The 22,014-nt window shown below is 42.5% G+C and overlaps 1 protein-coding gene across 1 annotated transcript in view; it reads right to left on the reverse strand.

Annotated features, from left to right (window-relative positions):
* Positions 1 to 1,148: 1,148 nt before the first annotated feature.
* Positions 1,149 to 22,014, reverse strand: part of PARD6G (par-6 family cell polarity regulator gamma) — a 74,095-nt gene continuing 53,229 nt past the window's right edge. The window contains exon 3 of the mRNA XM_035125162.2: positions 1,149 to 3,731. Coding sequence (XP_034981053.2) covers positions 2,872 to 3,731 — 860 coding nt within the window. The 3' untranslated portion in view covers positions 1,149 to 2,871. The remainder of the gene's footprint in view (positions 3,732 to 22,014) is intronic.

A 22,014-nucleotide genomic window follows, 5' to 3' on the forward strand; every position in this document is an offset into this window, starting at 1 on the left:
GCTTTTCTAGTTTCATAGGTTTATGTTCTGGTTCTAATGATGTAATAGGGGTGGAGGCTCTTTAAATACTGCTGCGCACACTCTTTTTAAAAAATAATAATTTCCCCTCTTTTCAAAAACACATGCATTGTCTCTTTCTTCAGTTACATTTATTGTGAGACACTGGTGTTATATGCAGTATAGGGCTGGGAAGAAAAGAGGGGGCCTGTCACCACCGAAAGCACAAATAAATACTTATCTACAATCGTTGTTTCAGTCACCTACGAAATCACGTGCAGTTATGTGCCTTAAGTGAGAAGCATGGAGACTTATCCCCGATTTGTAATGACTCAGGAGGACTAATGACACAAAGACTGCAGATTGTAGTCTGGTTAATTTTTCAGAAGAGGTTAACATAATCTGTATTCCCTTTAAAACATTTATGTGATTGATACTTTTGATCATGAAGTGTTTGTTACACAGACGTGAGATTGATCAAAAGCCAACTCCATGTGATTTTGACAAAGTGGTTCTATAGGGATCCCATTCTGCATAAATACTGGGGCCTCTAAAAATTTGACGTTATCTGTTCACCAATGGCAATCGGTGTCTGGTCTTTTTACTGGCTCCATTTCTACAACACAAAGTTCAAGTATTTGCTTTTGCCACATCCAGATCTCAGCAACTCTGTATAGGTAAAATAACCCTGCATCTAGTTTCCTAACATATTTACACTCTTCCAAATATTCCATACAATCAATTTCTTTCTATGTGGCAAGGTATTCAATGGGTACCTAAAATCCTCACTCCCGTACACTCTTCAGTAGCACAGGTGGGGAACTTGTAGCCCTCCTGATGTTACTAGGCTCCCATCTCCCATCAGCCCCAGGCAGCACAGCAACTGGCCAGGGATGATGAGAATTGAGTCCAAACAACATAGATGGCAACATATTCCCACTCCCTGCTTCTTCTGAAGCACCAAAGGTATTTTTTATTGAGATGGCTTTGGTGCCCAGGACCTGGGTTTGGGGTGATGGTGGCATTTTTCAGTTAAGAAATATTGAAGCTTATACATAACTTTATTCCAAGCAGAACAATAAAAGGCTTTTTTATTAAACAACCCCAAAGTGTTTTGAGCCCTTTATAGTACAAAATAAGGGTGTGGAAGGTGTGGGATATAATTTATATAAAGAATTTTCATTTGTTTAGAAACGCTTTAATACACAAAACTACACAGTAAAAAACAAAGAAAATGACAAAGCTAAAAGTAGAAAAATACATTGTAACACAATTATATTTTTTCCTAGACACTTCATAATATAGTCAACCTTTTTTCTATTAAACATTGTAACAGCTTGTGGTGTTTTATAGAACAGAAAAACAGAGCCTGGGAGCAAAACCGTTTCTTTTGGAGTAGCCTATTATTGATTTGCTTTATAACTAATCATGATCCCAACAATCTAACTTTACTTGAAACACTTGATATGCTGCTGAATTGTAGCATTTTAGACTCCAGGGACAATAAAATAAAATAACACTCTAGATTAGGAAATCAGTATGTACCAAGAGGAACCAGCTTTCATTATTAAAGACTCTGGATTCAAGTTAATTCTAAACAGTAAGACAATTTTAGGCTGCAATCCTAACCAATTCTACTCAGAAGCAAGTCCCATTAAATTCAATGGGGCTTATTCCCAAATAAGTGGAGTTAGCATTACAGCCTTAGATGAGCTTCTTGTGGCGACGTAAAATGCAGTCCAAGCAATCTTATTTTTTATTTGCAAATTCAGTACTGTTATCAATATAAAAAAGTGAAACCAACAGTCACTAAAATTTGAGTATTTGTCTAATAAATATTTTAGCAATAAAAAGAGAACACATATCCTGATGGTGCATCAATTAAATCAACCTACATGCTGCCTGTTATTTTTTCACATCATATGAAGACAGTTTATTCCAACAGTACTACAAGTCACCAGCAGGTGGTGCTGATCAAAAAGAAATTATGGCAACAACATGACACTATCCCACTTTAAAAATATACATATAAAACACAAAATCATTTGGTCAAAGTTTTGTTCCAAAAAAATGAAAAATAAAAAAAATGCAGCATTCCCTCAATGCTATTTTCAGGATAGAAAGTTTTTCAGTTAGCCCTTTCCAGATTTAGGGGCAAGACAAGTAAATTTTCTGTGTAAACAAACTAGGAAGCAGTATATAATGGCAGAAAGTAAAATTTCAAAATTTAAACACATTGCATTGCATCCAATCATGCTATTCAACTGATGGTAAGGCTTTGGTCAGTATATGTACTGGAGTGGTCAGCAATTTCCAGCAATTTCCCTTTCCTAATTCTGCTCCAGAGAACTTGGGAACCTGCCAGAGCAGACTTGGTTGGGGGTGTTGCAAAGGAAGAGGAAGGATTTTCCTGCTCAGCTGAGACAAACCTGACTGAGCAACCCTGTTGGATGCAATCCTTAATAGTAGTTTTCCCCTCAAAGACTAATTTATGAATGCCCATTCCATGTTTACTGTGTCTGTTGTTATTAATCATCAAAATATATACCATTTACATGTATATATTGCAGCGTACAATCCATACATGCAGCAGACATACTTTCATAGATGGGATTCTTTTTTAAAATGCAGCAATCTTTACTTTCCCTCATTCTGACCCTGGGAGCAGAAACCATATTTACAATTTTTCATGGGTTGCAATAGGCAGCACTTTTATGTATAATCCTGAATACCACCATGTCCGGAAAGTAACATGTGTTTCACACCTCAGAAGGTCTAAGAGAATTAAGATTCCCTCTCTTCGGGATGTGTATAGATTTGTTCCAGTTGGCACTTCAGACAAGAAACACACACACACTCACTCAGAAGCACCCACTAAAGTGTGATCACCGTTCCGTCCTCCTCAATGCCTCCTTTGGGAATAACCAAGCTATGACGAGGGTCAGTTTTTAAGGAACTCAGAATTTTGTGAATATTGCCATTGCTTTCTCGTCCCAAGCTGTTGTTGAGTACCAGGTCCCTCTGTAGTCTTTGGCTAAGACTGCTGCCGTTAATTCTGGAAAGGCTACCAGAAGGAAGGCTGTGCGATTTCGGAATGGGTTGTGGCTCCAGACAGCCCTCAATTACAATGTCAGCATCCTCGTCACTCTCCATTTCATCAGGGTGGAAGTTCTGCAGGACATGAGAAGAAGGCAAACTGTGATGACTTGCAGTGCTGTCTGTAGACTGGCCAGAACTCCCAGACATCCGACTGCTTCTGATAATATTGTTCCTTTGGTTTGCTGGCTTGACTGTGATGATAAGATTATGGCTGTTGGCGATCATCATGTCCGTTACCTGGTCAAGAGTTTTCCCGGCCACTTCTATGCCATTCACTTCCAGGACTTCATCGTTGACAGCCAACAAGCCTGTACTCTCAGCTAAACCACCAGGAACCATCCGAGAGATGAAAATGCCAGGTACCTTTTCCAGTCCATGAGGAGTTACTCTGACACTGGTCCCATCACGAATGTAGAACCCTAGTGGCTTCTCACACCCATGTCGATACAATCTCACTCTCCTATGAGTTTCAGGTAGGATGTCCACATCAATGATGGAAGACACGGGTCTAAAATCCTGAGGCATGCTGATATTAACGTGGGGGCGTCTGCGAAGGTTGTCATTCCGGAGGGTCACCAGAGCTTTCTTTTTCCTGGTTAAGGTGTTTGAACCAAAGTTACCATAATCTGCTTCATCTGAGAAGAGAGGAGAAAGGAAGAGTTGAATTTCACATGCCACTGAGCCATAAACTCTTTCCAGCAAGCAATGGAATTTCATCTCCAACATTTATAAAATGTAGTCATTTGCCCATGCTGCAAACTGTTCTTGCTTTGAACATCTTTCTCCTCCCCACCCCACTTTTCAGGGATTCAACTTCCATCAGTCCCAGCCAGCATAAACTCTTGCTAGCAACAAACCATAATTTCTAAGAGATTTTGTGAGACTGGAGGAGGACGTGGGCTGCTGCTGTGCAATGCAGAAGCAGCCCTTCTTGTGTTATCTGTAGACAAGAACAGTTAATGAATTTTTACATCGGGTTATGTTGCAAATACACCTATGAAATCCGTCATACAGAAATTCCCAAAAGTTAAATACTACTTTGCAGACCCATCATGGAGGGACATTTGTTATTATTAAATATTTTTTCAGACTTCTTTCTCAAGTGGACCCAAGGCAACATACAACAGTATACAAATATACATTATATGAAAAAAATCAAGGAAGAAAGTCACTTATCCATATAATATGCCAAAGCTATTTCAGTTGGGTATATATGCCAAGCAAACAAATTGCCAGGCCTTTGGGAGGGGCTGGAGAGTGCGATGAGCTATTTAGCTGTGATTATTCACAGCCTGATATTTTGCTTGATTTTGTTTATTTTAATAAAGATTTTAATAGCATGTGTACTTGAGCTTGTTTTTATTGCACTGTTCTAATTATCTTGTTTATGTTCTACCCTGGGACCATTTGGTGATGGGCAGGTTATAAAATCCCATCAGTAAGAACTGGTGGGAGCTCAGGTTTTCCTGGCAAAGGGAGATATTTCTCCTCCCATAAATATCTCTAATGGTGACAACCTGGCCATTTCAGCAAGCACATCTTTAAGGAAGCAAGTATCTATCTATCTATCTATCTATCTATCTATCTATCTATCTATCTATCTATGTATATATATGTATATATATAATGTAAACTGGCCATGTGGGTGTGTCTCTACTTTTCTCTGAAACCGCTTGACCGATTGCGTTCAAATTTTTACACAACGTCCCAAGCAAATATGCGAGTGACCATATACAGTTCACGTAGACAGATGTCACACCTTGGCCACGTAAAACCTAGTGTTCCAGAACTCACAACTCAGATGAAAGTGCACACTGGGAAACAGATGCCAGAAGCTCCATCTCCAAGGCCAAGCCGAGATCATGATGTCACCAACCGACATGCTATAACCACCACAAAGGCCATTCCTGCACAAAGGCCGACACTGGGATCCTGCCCCTAGCCCCCCACATCCAACCGTCACAGACAGACCACGGCACACCAACACCACACCAAAAAGCAGACCACGCCCTGCTGTTTGCTCCCCCCCAATGCCAAATACCTGACATACAGGCTGGGATACGCCAACACCGACACCAGGGGACTTACAGGGATGAGCCGGGGGGACCACGGAGGGGGGTGGGGGAAGTCATAGGGATGAGCTGAGGGGTGGGGGAGGAGGGGGGAGTGCAGGGAGGGGGTGGGGCCGCTCACAGGGATGAACCGGGGGATGGGGGGAGGAGGGGTCAAAATATCTCAAACAAAATGAAGGTGAGGGGAGTCTGAAGGGGGGCTCTGAGGGTCCATTTAACAGACTGAGCCACAGCAACGCGTGGCCGGGCCAGCTAGTCCTGTTATATAGTGAGTCCAGCCAGTGGTAGTATAGCAACATCTTTATTTATGGCAGCAAGCAAGTAAAAAGACACACAAAACCCCCAGCCCTGCTGCTATATATAAGCACTTACTTGGGCTAGCCTACCCAACCCAGGTGAAGTTAATTAAAAGCAGTCACTACCTCCCTTAACTTAGTTCCTGGCTGCTCTGCTACTGAGCTGTGCCTGCAAATTCAATACACAACATATCCTATTCCCCCACGCCGTCTAGTAGGAGGATTGGCAGAAATTACAGAAAGGGATAAAGGTATACAGAACTAGGAGCAGGGTATGGTGATGGCTACTTTTCTGTGCCCAGTGGCTTGTTAGTGCAGGGTAGGAGAGTGAATCAATAAACCCAGGCTACTTGGAGCCCACACTATACTAATCGTGCCCCAGAGCAGCCCAATGGCAAGGTTGGTGGTACCACAAGCAACAATGTGGCTACTGGACTGGCTGGACTTGCAGTGGTGGGAAGCACCGGGAAATCTCCCAAGTGAAATGGCAAAGGAAGAAGGCTCAGAGCCAGGGGATTGGTAGTGGCACACTGAGGAGAGGTCAGAGGAAGCAGTCAGTGGACAGGAAGAGCCAGTGACTGAGAGCAGTTCAGACTCTGAAGCTAAGGCAGAATCCAGGGAGCCTCCCTCTCCTGCTGCAACAAGCTCCCCTCCTCCTTGGTCTCCAAGAACACGCAGAATAACGAGGGCCGAACAGAGACCAGAAGTGTGCAGGTGCAGTTTGAGACTGCTTGGGAAACATCTGGGAGAGGAGGAGCCTCAGAAAGAGTGGAAGGCAGGGACCTTCAGTCCTGGCAACTGCTCCACAGGGGCAAGACATGCTGGGAAGTGTTGTATGCCGTTTCCTGGAATAAAGAGTTAACTTCACTGACAACGGAGCCTTGTGTCTTTCATGCTGACCTGCACCTGACTCCAGCCCTGACACTCTGAACCCATTCTCCCTTCACTCAAGTAATCGGAAGGTGGTCTTCAGAAGAAAAATGGGAGTTATGCAAACAGGAGAAGACTTGTGGACTACGTAAGCATGGTTTAGGAAACCATGATTTAAAACGATTCAACCAGAGCTAACCAAGAATGGAAAGTGATGGCGAAAATTCTGCAGCATAGCTCACACACTCGGCCGTCTTAAATACGGTTCTGGAAAGCCCAGGAAATTGGGCAAGTGTGAGGCTAAGCAGGAAGACACCCACTTGTGTTTTCAGTTTCTAAAAGGTACAGTATGTTATTAGACGTGCAGGCAAAAAGTAATCAAAGTAGTCATGGTCTTTCAACAAGGGCAGAGCTGAGAAAATTGGTGCCCTCTCCCCAGAAGCCTGGCATCAAAAAGTATGTCAAGCACAAGGGAGCATGGACAGGCATTTCCTGTTACTGCTCCTTAGTTTCCTTGATGCCAAAAATGAGCCATGAGTGCCAGGACAAGTTATAGCAACTGGTTGTGTGGGTGGAGTTGATGAATTGATGACTACTTGCAAAGCTGCTTTGATTTATGGCTCCAGTTAAGCAACCATGAAGCTGGGACACGTCTGTGCCGCCTCCTGCCTGTGGTCGGAATAGCCACTGCAAGTTACTGCTTTATCTCCACCGCGTTTGGAAAAGAAAAAGCTATTTGTTTTAACTCACTCAACCTCCTCAGCTGCATTCTGCTTATCTTTTGAGTCATTCTTCTGACAGTGACTTTTCTTCAAATTAAAACAGCACACACAAACAAATGTTTGGAGGAACCCAAAGACTGATAATGTCCATTCCAAGATTTCCTGAGCACAGAGTGTTAGAAAAATAGGATGGCACCTTCTATCAAACTGGGATTTCCTTTTCCTCTTGCCACCTCTTTTTTTAAAGCTTTGCATATTCTGGTCATCACACAATTAAGCATAGTGCATTTAATTATTAATTAATTAACCAACCAACCAGCTGTATTTCGGGATGGGGAGATCCAGTACAGATGTAAAGAATACCTTCAATATTAAACTTTAAAGTCCCCTAAGTCTTAGTAGTCTTTTCATTTTAAGAAAAGTCATGAGGGACACTTATACAAATGAATGTAAATATTGAGCATCTGGTCTTAGGAGGAAAACAGGTATACTTTGAGCAAGGTATTATAGACAACCATCACCACCACACAAAATCCCTATAACCAGAAGCACCACTCCCATTGCTTGGACAGCTGCTTTTTATAGGAACTGCCTGGCAGATGAAATACCAAAGCGTAGCCAGATAAGATTATGTAAACAAGCAAGATTCCACAGAGAACCAGACTGCCAGACTCCTATAGGAAGAATTCATTTTGGAGTTTGCATTTCTAGTCTGCATAGACTCCTAGGGTATTATTTCTTCTGGGAACTGTGCAACTTTAGTCGACAGCTCTGGAAACTACATCAAAGACAGAATTACTTCCACTAAGGAGAGCAGCACTTCAGGCAACTTTGGGAAGGAAGCCAACAACTCATTAAGAGCATTTGGGGTGCCCCTCAACCAAAAAAAAAAAACCTCAATTACGGAATGCAGAAGTAAACAGAAGGATAACTTAAAAACTGGGGAGGGCTTTAAGCCCTTCACTTCATCACCCAGAACAACTTTTCAGTGATTTATTTTTAAAGCCTTAAAAATCTGCACCACGTGGCCTTTTCCTACAGAGAAACATTACACAAGTGGTTTCAGAAAGTGATAAAAGCCTGGCCAGGGAACTTACTCCATCGTTTGTTATAAAATGATGGAACACAGAGAGATACAGAAGGATTCAAAAAGGAAACAGATATATTGTGAACTCTGACTTAGGCTGCTTCCTTTACCCAGCTCAGATACAAGTGAGCAAAGAAAGAAAAACACAATGCAATGCCCAACCAAAGCCTACTTGTGCTGCAGTCAAGCATAGCAATTGAACAAAGAAATGCTAAAGAAAATCGGGCTGAGTTTATTGTTTGAAAGGCTGCTATGCTTTTTGGGTTAAAGTTACCTGTTTTTACAATCCTACCCAGTTAACCCCTAGGGAGGGGAATCTGTGCTGCAAGGTCAAACAAAAAATCCTGGCAGATCAAATTTCGTACACAATAAAGTCTTGTGTTTTTCTTCTTCACATGCACTGTACTAAGTTGTTGTTGTTGTTAAACAGTGATGCTGATGTTCTGGTTATCTCAGAAACTGTCCCCTCTTCTGTTCATTCTATCTTGAATTCCAATTCTTGGCTCTTTTACCCTGATCATCCAGTGAAAGAGGTGCTCCTTTAACTTACTTATTCCTGTTCCACCTTTTTTACCTCCAAGATGGCTAAGCATTAAGAACCAAATGTAAATAAACTCACACACACACACCAAAAACCCAACCAACCAACCAACCAACCAACCAATGAAATCAAGTCAGCAGCAACCAAGTTATCCAGCTGATGAGAGTAGGCCAAAAACCTGTGTTCAGCACACAAATTCACAGGTCAAAAGGTGACAATCGGTTAACCTAAAATAAAGCAACTGCTCGCCTTGATATGCATAGGCTCTCATCTGGTCTATTAGAACCAGCAGGTGGTTTTTTTAAATAGAGGAATGCCAAGTAATTTTTTTTACTTTTACTTGAGCTATTTTAATTGCATCAGAAAAGCTAAACTAAATTGCATTAGGAAAGCTAAACCTAATCCCTTTCTATATACACAGACAAGATTTCAGACTTTCAAACATTTGAGAAAATCAGTATTGGCTGATATTCCAGTCTTGCTCTCTGTAGCTCCAGTTGGTGACCACCAGAGGTCACTGCTCAGCTTCTATAATTTTCCAGTGCAGTATTGGGGATTGTTAAGTGAAGGGATGGGACGAATGTAGATTTGGTTCTCATTACCTACGGTAATCCAAATGAACTGAGGCACAGCTATCTTTCAAAATGTGCACTTTTCCAAATTGCAGTGCTGTTCTTCGAGAAAGTATTTTGCACAAAAATGTGTATTGTGTTAGGGGGGAAAGCATTTATCAGTCAAAAGCAACAAAAATGCCTCATATTTGAGAAAATTGCTTGCAAAAATGTGTGTATTCGGAGAAATACACAGTAAATTGCTGTCATTTTTTTGCAATTTAAGAAAAACCTTCTGAACTAAGCTGAGAATGTGTAAAAATAAAGATTGCGGGGAGGCGGGGAAGCGCCAGAGAGGAAACTAGAGAAAAATCAATAGCATATAGATAAAGATGTAGATAAAGACTGCTGCTCTTATGAGTAAAAAACAGGCTGTTACTTTATTTTGCCGGCTAAAAGTACAGCAGGCTAGTGAAGAAGGGACCCTCATGTCTCCTTTGGCAGTCTGCCGTTCCAGAATGGGTGCCGAGGAAGAGAAGCCGGCAACAGAGGCTGGCAAGAGAGACAGAGTGCTTTGCTCTCCGTCTGCCAGCTTGCTCAGTCACCTGGAGAGAATTCCTGGGTTGGCACTGGCGACCAGACGAGGAGTTCAATGCAAGGGCTTCAGTAAAGGGGCCCTTGGCACCAACACTTCCCTTCTCACTTTCACTGCCTTCACTAGATTCCTCAAAAGTGCTCATCCACATGTGCTATCAGTCTCAAATCTGTGGCGTTGGATTATACAGAACTAGAGATAAAAGGTTTGTGGGGATGGAAAGCAATCTATGGAAACAATGCAAGGGGAATCACCCACTAGTTATGGTTTTCATTTGGGGCGGGGGGCGGGAGAGCACATCCCTAATCTGCAGTTTCCTGGAATTTAGAGACTCGTCCACAATTATGGACGATAGTGATACAAGATAGTGGATAGCAACTATTCTGCGGCATGATCACCCCTCAACTGCCATGTATAAAAACATTGCCAAGTGCAGTGTATACAGTCCAGCTGCATTGCAGGGAGCTGCTTCTGCTTTGAATGACTTTCTTTCCCATCTGCCTATCACAGGTGATTTATTTAAGGGTGGGTGGGTTCAAGACAGGTAGCGCTTCCTTTGACTGGAGCCCATAACATCTTCCTCTGCAGTACTAAGCGGAAGGTGGTTATCAGGGACACAGAAGGCTGTCATGCAGGCAAGTTCTAGTTTTTGTTTTTCTGAGGGGGGCAGAGAGAAAGCATTCATGACTATTTCCTTTTCCTGTCAGTTAAACACAAGGATTGAGAGTGCCCCCCCCCCACTTCTCTGGAATATTTGTCACTATCTCCCTAGTGAAAGTACATCCAAAATAAGCAGGCTGCTGTGTTGGGGAATCCCACAGCTCTGTTAAAGGAAAACATCCAGTTTAATAAACTCAGTTGACACTAGGCAGCTTCCAAACAAACAGCTGCAAGTGGTTTTCTGCAAGTCTGTTAAGCCTGACACATGACATTCCAAATCAGATCTCCTTGAATTCCCAGAGCAGCCTGGCATTGCCCAAGTATCAAAGCCTCCCCAATAGCTGGCTGGGTTACTGGTGTGGTATCGCGTGCCCTGTTCCTACTGAAGCAGAGAAGCATTTCCAGGGCTTTATGGATTTTGCACACACAATGCAAAATCAAAATTTAAAAGTGGAACCTAGCAACACAACTCTGTGTGTGCTAACTAACAGTTGTGAATTGTTATGTTTGACTGCAATCTCCCACATATTTCAATTGGTTCCTGGCCTAATTTCTTATTGGTAAAAAGAGTATAAAAGTGAGGGATCCCCCGGTTCCCACCCCTCACGGCTTCAACAACAGAGGCTCTCCCTGTGCTTCCATACAAACGGGAGTGTCCAAATTGGACTTGTCTCCAGGGTACCTCAGGGCTCTGCGTTCGAGACCTATTGCCACCAGTGGGGTCTCCCTCCCATGGATCCCTACTGCTACAATTTGCCTCTTCCTTAGGCAACTATGTGGCTCCCTTGGCTTCACTAACCAGCCCTTTGTATGACAGGAGAAAAAGCAAACAGTTTCCTCTTCCACAGGAAAGCTTTGTTCTGGCCTCTTAAGTCACACCTCTGAAGGTACTGAGACACTGCCCGAGTCCACGAATGTTTAGGCACATTTAACTTTAGTATTTAACTTGAAAACATGGATTTCTCTGGTTCTTAAAAGGGCATATCTTCTTTTCATATAATACAGACTTTGTTATTACATCACCTGGATCTTGATAACAACACTTATAACCTTTCTTCCCATCCACCCAAACCTAAGCTCCTGCTCCCTCTCTAACCCTCCACTCCCCAACTGCCAACCCCCAACTGCCTTTTAACGATTGTTCCCCCTCCATTTAGAATGCTGTCTAGCTCCGCCTCCCAGGGAACACTTGCCTATCATGGGAGTGATAGGTTAACCCATGATGAACCGGAATCATCACCAGGCACTATTCCGCCACAGTGCTCAAGAAAGAATTGTGTATGAGATGGTCCTATCTACCTTTGGGCTCTGGTCTCACCTACTATGCAGCTTCACACTCAGATTACTTCCAGGGTGTGTGGGGGTAGTTACCCAGGCCTGGCTAGATATGTGGGAGAGTAATTTTCATGTATCTCCAGCAGTTACAAGTACAGTTGTACTTTGCAAGTTGAACGGAATCTGTTCCGGAAGTCCGTTCGACTTCAAAAACGTTCGGAAACCAAAGCGCAGCTTCTGATTGGCTGCAGGGAAGCCCCGTCAGACATTCAGGTTCCAAAGACCGTTCACAAACTGGAACACTCACTTCCAGGTTTGTGGTGTTTGGGAGCCAAAATGGATGAGTACCAAGGTGTTTGGGACCCAAGGTACAACTGTAATAGGCTTTCAGCCCAAAATAAAATATGAGGTCTCTCTCCAGCACCAAAAAGGAGGGGCATGATTTCTAGATTCCAGCCTATCATATTCCAGCATTACTATGCAACGTTCATTAGGTGGTTAAAGGGAACTGTGACCTTTCACATAAGAAGAGCTTTGCTGGATCAGGCCATTGGCTCATCTAGCCCAGCATCTTGTTCTTGGTGGCCAGCCAGATGGCTGTGGGAAAGCTGAAAGCAGAACTTGAGTGCAAAAGCACTCTCTCCATTTGTGATTCCCAGCAACTGGCAGATTGTTATAGTTTTTAAATTTAGGTGGTGAATTGATGCATGTATAGCAGAGGGAATTCCTCCCCCCCCCAATAAAATATACTGTACTTAAAAGCTGCAATCTTAAGCACACTTACCTAGAAATAAGCCTCACCAAACACAGTGGAATGTCTATGTAAAGGCGCATAGAATTGCACTGCAAAAGCTAAAATTAACAAGATATTTAAAAAAAAAAACCCCTGAAGAAATCAGCTTCTCACTTTGAGCTTAACTGGAATGTGGTTACATTATGCTTTGGGATGTATACTTGATATTAAACCAGAGTTTCCCAAGGGATGATGGGAGTTGTAGTCCAAAAACAGCTGCAGACCCCAGTTTGAGAAACCCTGTGTTCAACAAATTAGGTGCACCAAAGAGCAATGATTCCCTGGGGATTTTTTTGACCGGCTTTGGAATACTGTGCTGTAGCTGTTCCAGGTCATAAAGGAAAAATATAATCAGCCACCAAGAGTTTTCTAGCCTAGACAATAAGCTGGCAAATATCACCAGTGGAAAGGTACTCCACATCTGTGAATCTAAACAAAAAGGCATCCGAATAAGAGTGTGTGATACAAGAAACCTCAACACTCTTTCATGTTCTGACCTTTGGGAGCATTGCTGGATAAGATTTTAAGTTAGTCACAAGATAAACACCAATCGGGGTCAGAACACAGCTGCATGCTCTCTTTAATCAGTTCTGCACAGTTGCAATCCAGGATATCACGATCTTTTCCAAACTGGCAGGCCAACATGTCCACCTGTACATCAGAAGGAAGAACAGCACTTTGCTCTAAACTGACACATGGGCTGAGGCTCTCATTTAACCGCCTGTGTCAAGATGGAACAGGAATTCAGTCCATCGGCTTCTGTACCTCAGCTTCGGATCCCAGCCACTCAGTTCACATGCAACAGAGTTACTCCAGAGGCCGGCTGGTGGGAGTGCCAGGAATTACTTCAGAGCAGCCCTGCAGGGCATAACAAGGAGTGGCACCAAGGAGTTCCAAAGGAGACTCATAGACAGTCATGCCTTGTTAGGAAAAAAGGCTGGTGCAACCTAGGGCCTTTAAGACAGGGCGTGTGTAGAGAATGAGAGAACAGGAAATCATCAGCATTTAAAGAAACAAGGGCCACAAAGTCAACACGGAAGGAGGGACATCCACCTTGCCTACACTGCACCTCCTTGATCCAAGCGGAGTTCCCATCTTTTTAAAATTGTTATTTGCTCCTCAATTTTATTTCCAGAATTTGAGAATGGCCCAAAAGCCAAGTAGTTCTCAGTTGACGTCATCAATCTACTGCAGATAAAGGAATGGAATGGAAATTAAGGAGGTCTTGTCAACTCTAGGATTCCACTCCCCACCCCCAGTTCTCAGCAACGGGGTAAGTTCTGAACCAAGACCTTAGCAGCAACAGTGTCCAGTCCACAAAGCATTATTCCCACATGGTACCATCCTTGCAAGGACAGTATTGCACAATGACAGGAAGAGGCCAACGATTTAAAAGTGATCATTTGTGTCTATGCATGTGTCCAGCTGGCTGTAGCAATTCAAAATTATTTCTGGATTCAGTTACAGGTAGGTAGCCATGTTGGTCTGACGTAGTTGAAACAAAATAAAAAAATTCCTTCCAGTAGCACCTTAGAGACCAACTAAGTTTGTCATTGGTACGAGCTTTTGTGTGCATGCACACAGTGTGTATCTGAAGAAGTGTGCATGCACACGAAAGCTCATACCAATGACAAACTTAGCTGGTCTCTAAGGTGCTACTGGAAGAATTTATTATTATTATTTAGTTTAGACAAAGAAACTGGACGGACTGATCCCTACCCTGTAAACGTCAGTTTACCTCTAAGAGAGCAGATATGCTGACTGCCATGATTTTTTATTGTATTCCTGGATTCAGTTATATTTTATTTTCTAGCGCTATTCTACAACATGAAACAGCAAAGACTCCACAGTGTCTGGCAAAGAAAAATGTTTTTGTTCACGAAAATAATGCAATAGGAACCCACCCACCCCAATATTTGAACCATTTTATGTTCCTGACTCATCTTTTTCTGCTCTTTTAGAGGCAGCAGTCTTTTTGTGTTAGGCCTCACCCCTGGCAACAGTCATTTACTGACTGGTGCCCTTGGCACTTTCTCAAAATGCCAAAGGTGCCCTAAGACCCAAAAATGTTGGCAACCACTGCCCCAAGGCCAAAAAATGTTGGCAACCACTGCCTTAAAACAGCAGCCAAGCTGGAATGAGATATGAGCCAATGTTCCATGAAACAGCGGCCAAGGCTATCCATCAGTGAGATAGTGCACCCTAGAGCAAATTACTTCTTAGACCTACTTAATTTTGGCTACTGATTAAAAAATTTGCAATGTCAATTAATATCTGTGGTCTGCTATACAGAATGCTGTACAATCCACATCATTCCCAGAACAGAACTGAGTGGGTCATGTCCCCTTTAAATTGTGCCAATCAGCTTAGAGCGCAGTGAGCCCATTACTAAGCCAAGTTTTGAATTTTGCCATAATAACCATTGAAATATATTCAGATATAGAAAAGCCTACATATGGAAGCACCAGAAAAATAAAGGATTTGTTCAGTATTTAATACTGTGACAGCCTTCCCTAGCATGTCTGAGGCTGATGGCAGTTGTTGCCTTCATGACAGCACCAGGCTGAGGAAGGTCTGATCTTTGTGAGAAACACTATAAAGGGTTAGTTTCGCTGCAGGAGGAAAATGCACAACCATCCTTGTAGCAAAAATGTCTGGAATGTACAAGATAACCAGTTTAAACTGAAATATCCCCTTCTCCAAAGGCAACATATCTATTATATATATTAGACAACTCAAATATATTCTAGTCTGGAATGGATCATTTTAGAACCAGTTTTAGAACTCTAATCCTATGTAAAGCAACAATCACAACAGGAACAGCAGGATTCAAAATAGGTTTTTGTGTGTGAAATTACCAGTGTGTTTTGCTCCACCGAAAGCAGAGCAAGGTAGTTCAAACAACACCCCCAAGGTGGGAAGGAAGGGAGAGAGACTAAGGAGAATAGGAAAACTTAAATATTGTTTTAAAGCTGCAATAAAAAGAGACTAGAGGATCATTGTTCTCAGCTGACCCTGAGAGCAGGTCAAGAAGCAACATGCTTATGCTACAAAGAAGAAGACAGGGGTTAAAAATTAAAGAAGAGTTTTAAGGTAAAGAGAAGCTAGACAATGGAATCAGGTAGATAGGGATCACATAGAATTCCTCCTTTGTGGGGGTTTTAAGAAACAGAAAAAGGTTGTGCCAGCAACAGCTTAGGAATAATCTTTGGTCACTGAAGACCACTTAAAAAACAACAAACCTAAAGAGGATTCATCAGAAACATTCTTTTTGGAACTCACTGGCTTTTATAGCTGTTCCCATCTGTGCATGAATTCTTTGTGCTGCAGAAAGAATAATTGGAACCAACTGTTCTTTAGCTATGATAAATTGGTGGGTTGTTTAAACCATGGTGTCGTGTTAAATCAGTTTCCTGGTTCAGATGTGAGCCCTGCTAGGACTAACCAGGCTATAAAACTGGTTTAATGGCCTGAGATAGTTAGTATATATCTTGACCAGGATATATGGATGTAATCCTCAGCCATTTTCCTCCTAAGCCAAAATCACACACTAGCATATAAATATAAAGTGGGCACACAGATAGGGTGAAACTACAGTGGTACCTCGGTTTATGAACACAATTGGTTCCGGAAGTCTGTTCATAAACTGAAGTGTTCATAAACTGAAGCGAACTTTCCCATTGAAAGTAATGGAAAGTGGATTAATCCATTCCAGACGGGTCTGCGGAGTACTCAACCTGAAGCGTACTTAACCCGAAGCATGGGTGTAATTGGTTCCGGAAGTCTGTTCATAAACTGAAGCGTTCATAAGCTGAAGCGAACTTTCCCATTGAAAGTAATGGAAAGTGAATTAATCCGTTCCAGATGGGTCTGCGGCGTTCGTGAACCGAAAATTCATAAACCAAGGTGTTCATAAACCGAGGTTCCACTGTACTTACAGGTATCTAGACAAGAATTGCTCCTATCTGTTGCATTAAAAGGCAAAAAGAGGGTAAAAGGAAGCTATTTCGTGGTGAGACTAAACATATGTAACATTATTTTACATGATAAAATTGTTGTATAACATGGCAACAAATTCATTTTTTACAAATTTTATATATATTGTGGGTTTTATGTTGATCTTTGGTGTGTGTCAGAGAAAAAGTAAAAGCATTCTGAAATTATTGTATAACTTATCATATGTGATAATTTACCAATATTCCTGGGGGTGGTAGGCCTTCTATGGCCTGTGCACCCCCACAGCCCTGTACACCCTATGTTGTAGAGGCAAGAGAAGTAGGGAAACCACTTAACTATGGTTTGCTCAGTGCCAGTGCAATACTTTGTCACGGTTAATGCAAACCATAGTTTGACAACCCGTTCCAAGCCACATTCCACATCTTGTTTGCTGCCCTGACTTTGAATGGATATGAATGAACCCCGGTTAAGTGTTGCCCTTGCAGAGTCTGGAAAGTAGCTATTCATAGCTGAAAACATGATCTTGGAGATGCAACATTTGATCCAAACGCAAGGAAAACAACACCCAATACTGTTAGGGTTTGCTTCTAGGCTTTTTGCATGGAGATCATAAGTTTTTTAAAGAAAACCCAATAGTGCTGAGGCACTAAATAAAATGCCTGCTTGGGCAAAACATAGTCCGGGGCGGGGCAGGGTGAAATTAAGTGACTGGTGTACAGAGCACTGCTGTACAGTATTTCTTGGTAGCATGCATGATGCGGTTTATTTTTCCAGTGAGATATTGTGCGCTTGGGAAAACATGCAGGACTTGTTTGCTTTTACACTTCTGCAGTCAAAGGCCAGGGCAGCATAAACATGCCGCAGTCCCCATTTACTCCCTTCCCCAAATGACAGCACAACACAATTTAAGCTGAGCACAGCTCTTCTGATTGCTACATTAATTAAAATGTGCCCATGCCCTATTCTGATCCAGCACCCTGAGCAAAATGCAATCACAGCTGCATCCTCCCGCACTTTGCCACTTGGACAGAGTAGGAAGACTAGTCACATTTCTGCAGAGCCCACCGCCATTCCTCAATAATTAAAGCTTCCACTTCCAAATCCCCCCCTAAGAACCAGGAAATGCACAAGTGCCCCCCCCCCAAGGAGACATGGCTCAACTAATCTGGAACTCTGTAGTCTTATCCTGAATAGCTCTTAGGGGGTTTTGGGGGGCGGTGGCGGTGCAGGGAATTGCTGCTGCAATTAAACTGCTGCTCAATTAAAAGCAAAAGGTTAGCAGTTCAGCTAGCAAAAACCTTGGCGCATAACTGTCCAGACAGTGCTTATTATTATATAGTTTGATTTCAGCACTACTGGCCCAGTAGAATGGTGAATTCTGAAGTGTAAGAGTGCATTTGTGACAGTTCCCAGAGCCACACCCCAAAGGAGTCCAAAAATGCAGACAGCTGTCTTGATCCATTATATATTCTATTATACATACACCCACCAGCCAAAGAGCAGCAGTACATAACAAAATACTTGATTTATAAGGTTCAGAGTAACTGCAATTAGGCAGTGTTTTCTGGGAATAAGTTTCATTGAATCTGTGGTACTGACTTTGGACCCTCCCTGTGGGATAAACAGCTGTGTGATTTTTAAAAGGCATCTGAAGGCAGCCCTGTTCAGGGGAGCTTTTAGTGTGTGATGTTGTATTGTGCTTTTACTGTTTTTTGTTGCAAGCTGCCCAGAGTGGCTGGGGCTACCCAGTCAAATGGGTGGCATATAAATAAATAAATAGATAAACTATTATTATTATTATTATTATTATTATTATTATTATTATTATCGTAGTAGTAGTAAACACCTTGAGCTTTAACAAAAGATATTCAGGCAGCTGAAATGCAACCTCTCTAGCTTTTAATTAGAAATGCAAATGAGATTGCAAACAAACACTGTCATTTAAACGGCTATTGTGAAGCAGGAGCCCATCAATAGGAAAGGAAAGTTGTGCTGAATATCTGATTATTTTCCTCATAGTCCAATTTCCTCTATGCTAATCTATCATAAATGAAGGGGAAAGCCTCATTACATCATTCATTCGCCACAGGAAGGACACTACACCTCTGGCAGCATCAATCATTGAAAAAAAGAGTCCCGGGAGTTGTGCTTGCCTGCGTTCTCTCTCCACTACATCACTGCAGGAGCAGGAGCAGGAGCAGGAGCAGCAGCAGCAGCAGCAGCAGCAGCAGCAGCAGCAGCAGCAGCAGCAGCAGCAGCAGCTGTGATTAGGAATTAGAGGCAAAGGATTGCTCCCACCCCCCACAGCAAGGCCACAGCAAGTTATTCTGTTACAGTTGCAGGATCTGAACTGTGGGAGACATCACTTCTGTTGTTCCTGACAATATAGTGCCCAAAACTTTCCAGGAATATTCTTACCATATTCTACAGCAAGTAGGAAGTTAACACCGATATCAAACCACATGCAGTATTGCTACATCCTTGGTAATAACAGGACTGACTGACTGACAAAAATAAGCACATTCATGTTCACTACCACCAATAAGATCTGGCTGTGTGAATTAGTCCAATACAAAGGGGATGTTACAGCTATATATCTTCCAAACAACAAATGTATCTCTAAGTAGCAATGGTCTGTTTGCTTCCCACCCCCCATCTTGACACATGTATCGCCATGGGTGGGGTATGAATACCATCATCATCATATTTAAGAAGAGTTTGGATTTGATACCCGCTTTATCACTATGCTGTTGTTGTTGTTTAGTCGTTTAGTCGTGTCCGACTCTTCGTGACCCCATGGACCAGAGCACGCCAGGCACTCCTGTCTTGCACTGCCTCCCGCAGTTTGGTCAAACTCATGTTGGTAGCTTCGAGAACACTGTCCAACCATCTTGTCCTCTGTCGTCCCCTTCTCCTAGTGCCCTCAATCTTTCCCAACATCAGGGTCTTTTCCAAGGATTCTTCTCTTCTCATGAGGTGGCCAAAGTATTGGAGCCTCAGCTTCACGATCTGTCCTTCCAGGGAGCACTCAGGGCTGATTTCCTTAAGAATGGATAGGTTTGATCTTCTTGCAGTCCATGGGACTCTCAAGAGTCTCCTCCAGCACCATAATTCAAAAGCATCAATTCTTCGGCGATCAGCCTTCTTTATGGTCCAACTCTCACTTCCATACATCACTACTGGGAAAACCATAGCTTTAACTATACGGACCTTTGTCGGCAAGGTGATGTCTCTGCTTTTTAAGATGCTGTCTAGGTTTGTCATTGCTTTTCTCCCAAGAAGCAGGCGTCTTTTAATTTCGTGACTGCTGTCACCATCTGCAGTGATCAAGGAGCCCAAGAAAGTAAAATCTCTCACTGCCTCCATTTCTTCCCCTTCTATTTGCCAGGAGGTGATGGGACCAGTGGCCATGATCTTGGTTTTTTTGATGTTGAGCTTCAGACCATATTTTGCGCTCTCCTCTTTCACCCTCATTAAAAGGTTCTTTAATTCCTCCTCGCTTTCTGCCATCAAGGTTGTGTCATCTGCATATCTGAGGTTGTTGATATTTCTTCCGGCAATCTTAATTCCGGCTTGGGATTCATCTAGTCCAGCCTTTCGCATGATGAATTCTGCATATAAGTTAAATAAGCAGGGAGACAATATACAACCTTGTCGTACTCCTTTCCCAATTTTGAACCAATCAGTTGTTCCATATCCAGTTCTAACTGTAGCTTCTTGTCCCACATAGAGATTTCTCAGGAGACAGATGAGGTGATCAGGCACTCCCATTTCTTTAAGAACTTGCCATAGTTTGCTGTGGTCGACACAGTCAAAGGCTTTTGCATAGTCAATGAAGCAAAAGTAGACGTTTTTCTGGAACTCTCTAGCTTTCTCCATAATCCAGCGCATGTTTGCTATTTGGTCTCTGGTTCCTCTGCCCTTTCGAAATCCAGCTTGCACTTCTGGGAGTTCTCGGTCCACATACTGCCTAAGCCTGCCTTGTAGAATTTTAAGCATAACCTTGCTAGCGTGTGAAATGAGCGCAATTGTGCGGTAGTTGCAGCATTCTTTGGCACTGCCCTTCTTTGGAATTGGGATGTAGACTGATCTTCTCCAATCCTCTGGCCATTGCTGAGTTTTCCAAACTTGCTGGCATATTGGGTGTAGCACCTTAACAGCATCATCTTTTAAAATTTTAAACAGTTCAGCTGGAATATCATCACTTCCACTGGCCTTGTTATTAGCAATGCTTTCTAAGGCCCATTTGACTTCACTCTCCAAGATGTCTGGCTCAAGGTCAGCAACCACACTACCTGAGGTGTACGAGATCTCCATATCTTTCTGGTATAATTCCTCTGTGTATTCTTGCCACCTCTTCTTGATGTCTTCTGCTTCTGTTAGGTCCTTACCACTTTTGTCCTTGATTATGGTAATCTTTGTACGAAATGTTCCTTTCATATCTCCAATTTTCTTGAACAGATCTCTGGTTTTCCCCATTCTATTGTTTTCCTCTATTTCTTTGCATTGCTCATTTAAGAAGACCCTCTTGTCTCTCCTTGCTGTTTTTTGGAAATCTGCATTCAGTTTCCTGTATCTTTCCCTATCTCCCTTGCATTTTGCTTGCCTCCTCTCCTCCGCTATTTGTAAGGCCTCGTTGGACAGCCATTTTGCTTTCTTGCATTTCCTTTTCCTTGGGATGGTTTTCATTGCTGCCTCCTGTATAATGTTACGAGCCTCCATCCATAGTTCTTCAGGCACTCTGTCCACCAAATCTAAATCCTTAAACCTGTTCCTCACTTCCACTGTGTATTCATAAGGGATTTGATTCAGATTGTATCTTACTGGCCCAGTGGTTTTTCCTACTTTCTTCAGTTTAAGCTGGAATTTTGCTATAAGAAGCTGATGATCTGAGTTACAGTCAGCTCCAGGTCTTGTTTTTGCTGACTGTATAGAGCTTCTCCATCTTTGGCTGCAGAGAATATAATCAATCTGATTTTGATGCTGTCCATTTGGTGATATCCATGTGTAGAGTCGTCTCTTGTGTTGTTGGAATAGAGTGTTTGTGATGACCAGCTTGTTCTCTTGACAGAACTCTATTAGCCTTTGCCCTGCTTCATTTTGAACTCCAAGGCCAAACTTGCCAGTTGTTCCTTTTATCTCTTGATTCCCTACTTTAGCATTCCAGTCCCCTGTAATGAGAAGAACATCCTTCTTTGGTGTCATTTCTAGAAGGTGTTGTAGGTCTTCATAGAATTGGTCAATTTCACTTTCTTCAGCACCGGTAGTTGGTGCATAAACTTGGATTACTGTGATGTTAAAAGGTCTGCCTTGGATTCGTATCGAGATCATTCTGTCATTTTTGAGATTGCATCCCATTACAGCTTTTGCCACTCTTTTGTTGACTATGAGGGCCACTCCATTTCTGCTACAGGATTCTTGCCCACAGTAGTAGATATGATAGTCATCCGAACTGAATTCGCCCATTCCCTTCCATTTTAGTTCACTGATGCCCAGGAT

This window comes from Zootoca vivipara, chromosome 8 (assembly GCF_963506605.1).
Source record: "Zootoca vivipara chromosome 8, rZooViv1.1, whole genome shotgun sequence".
NCBI lineage: Eukaryota > Metazoa > Chordata > Lepidosauria > Squamata > Lacertidae > Zootoca > Zootoca vivipara.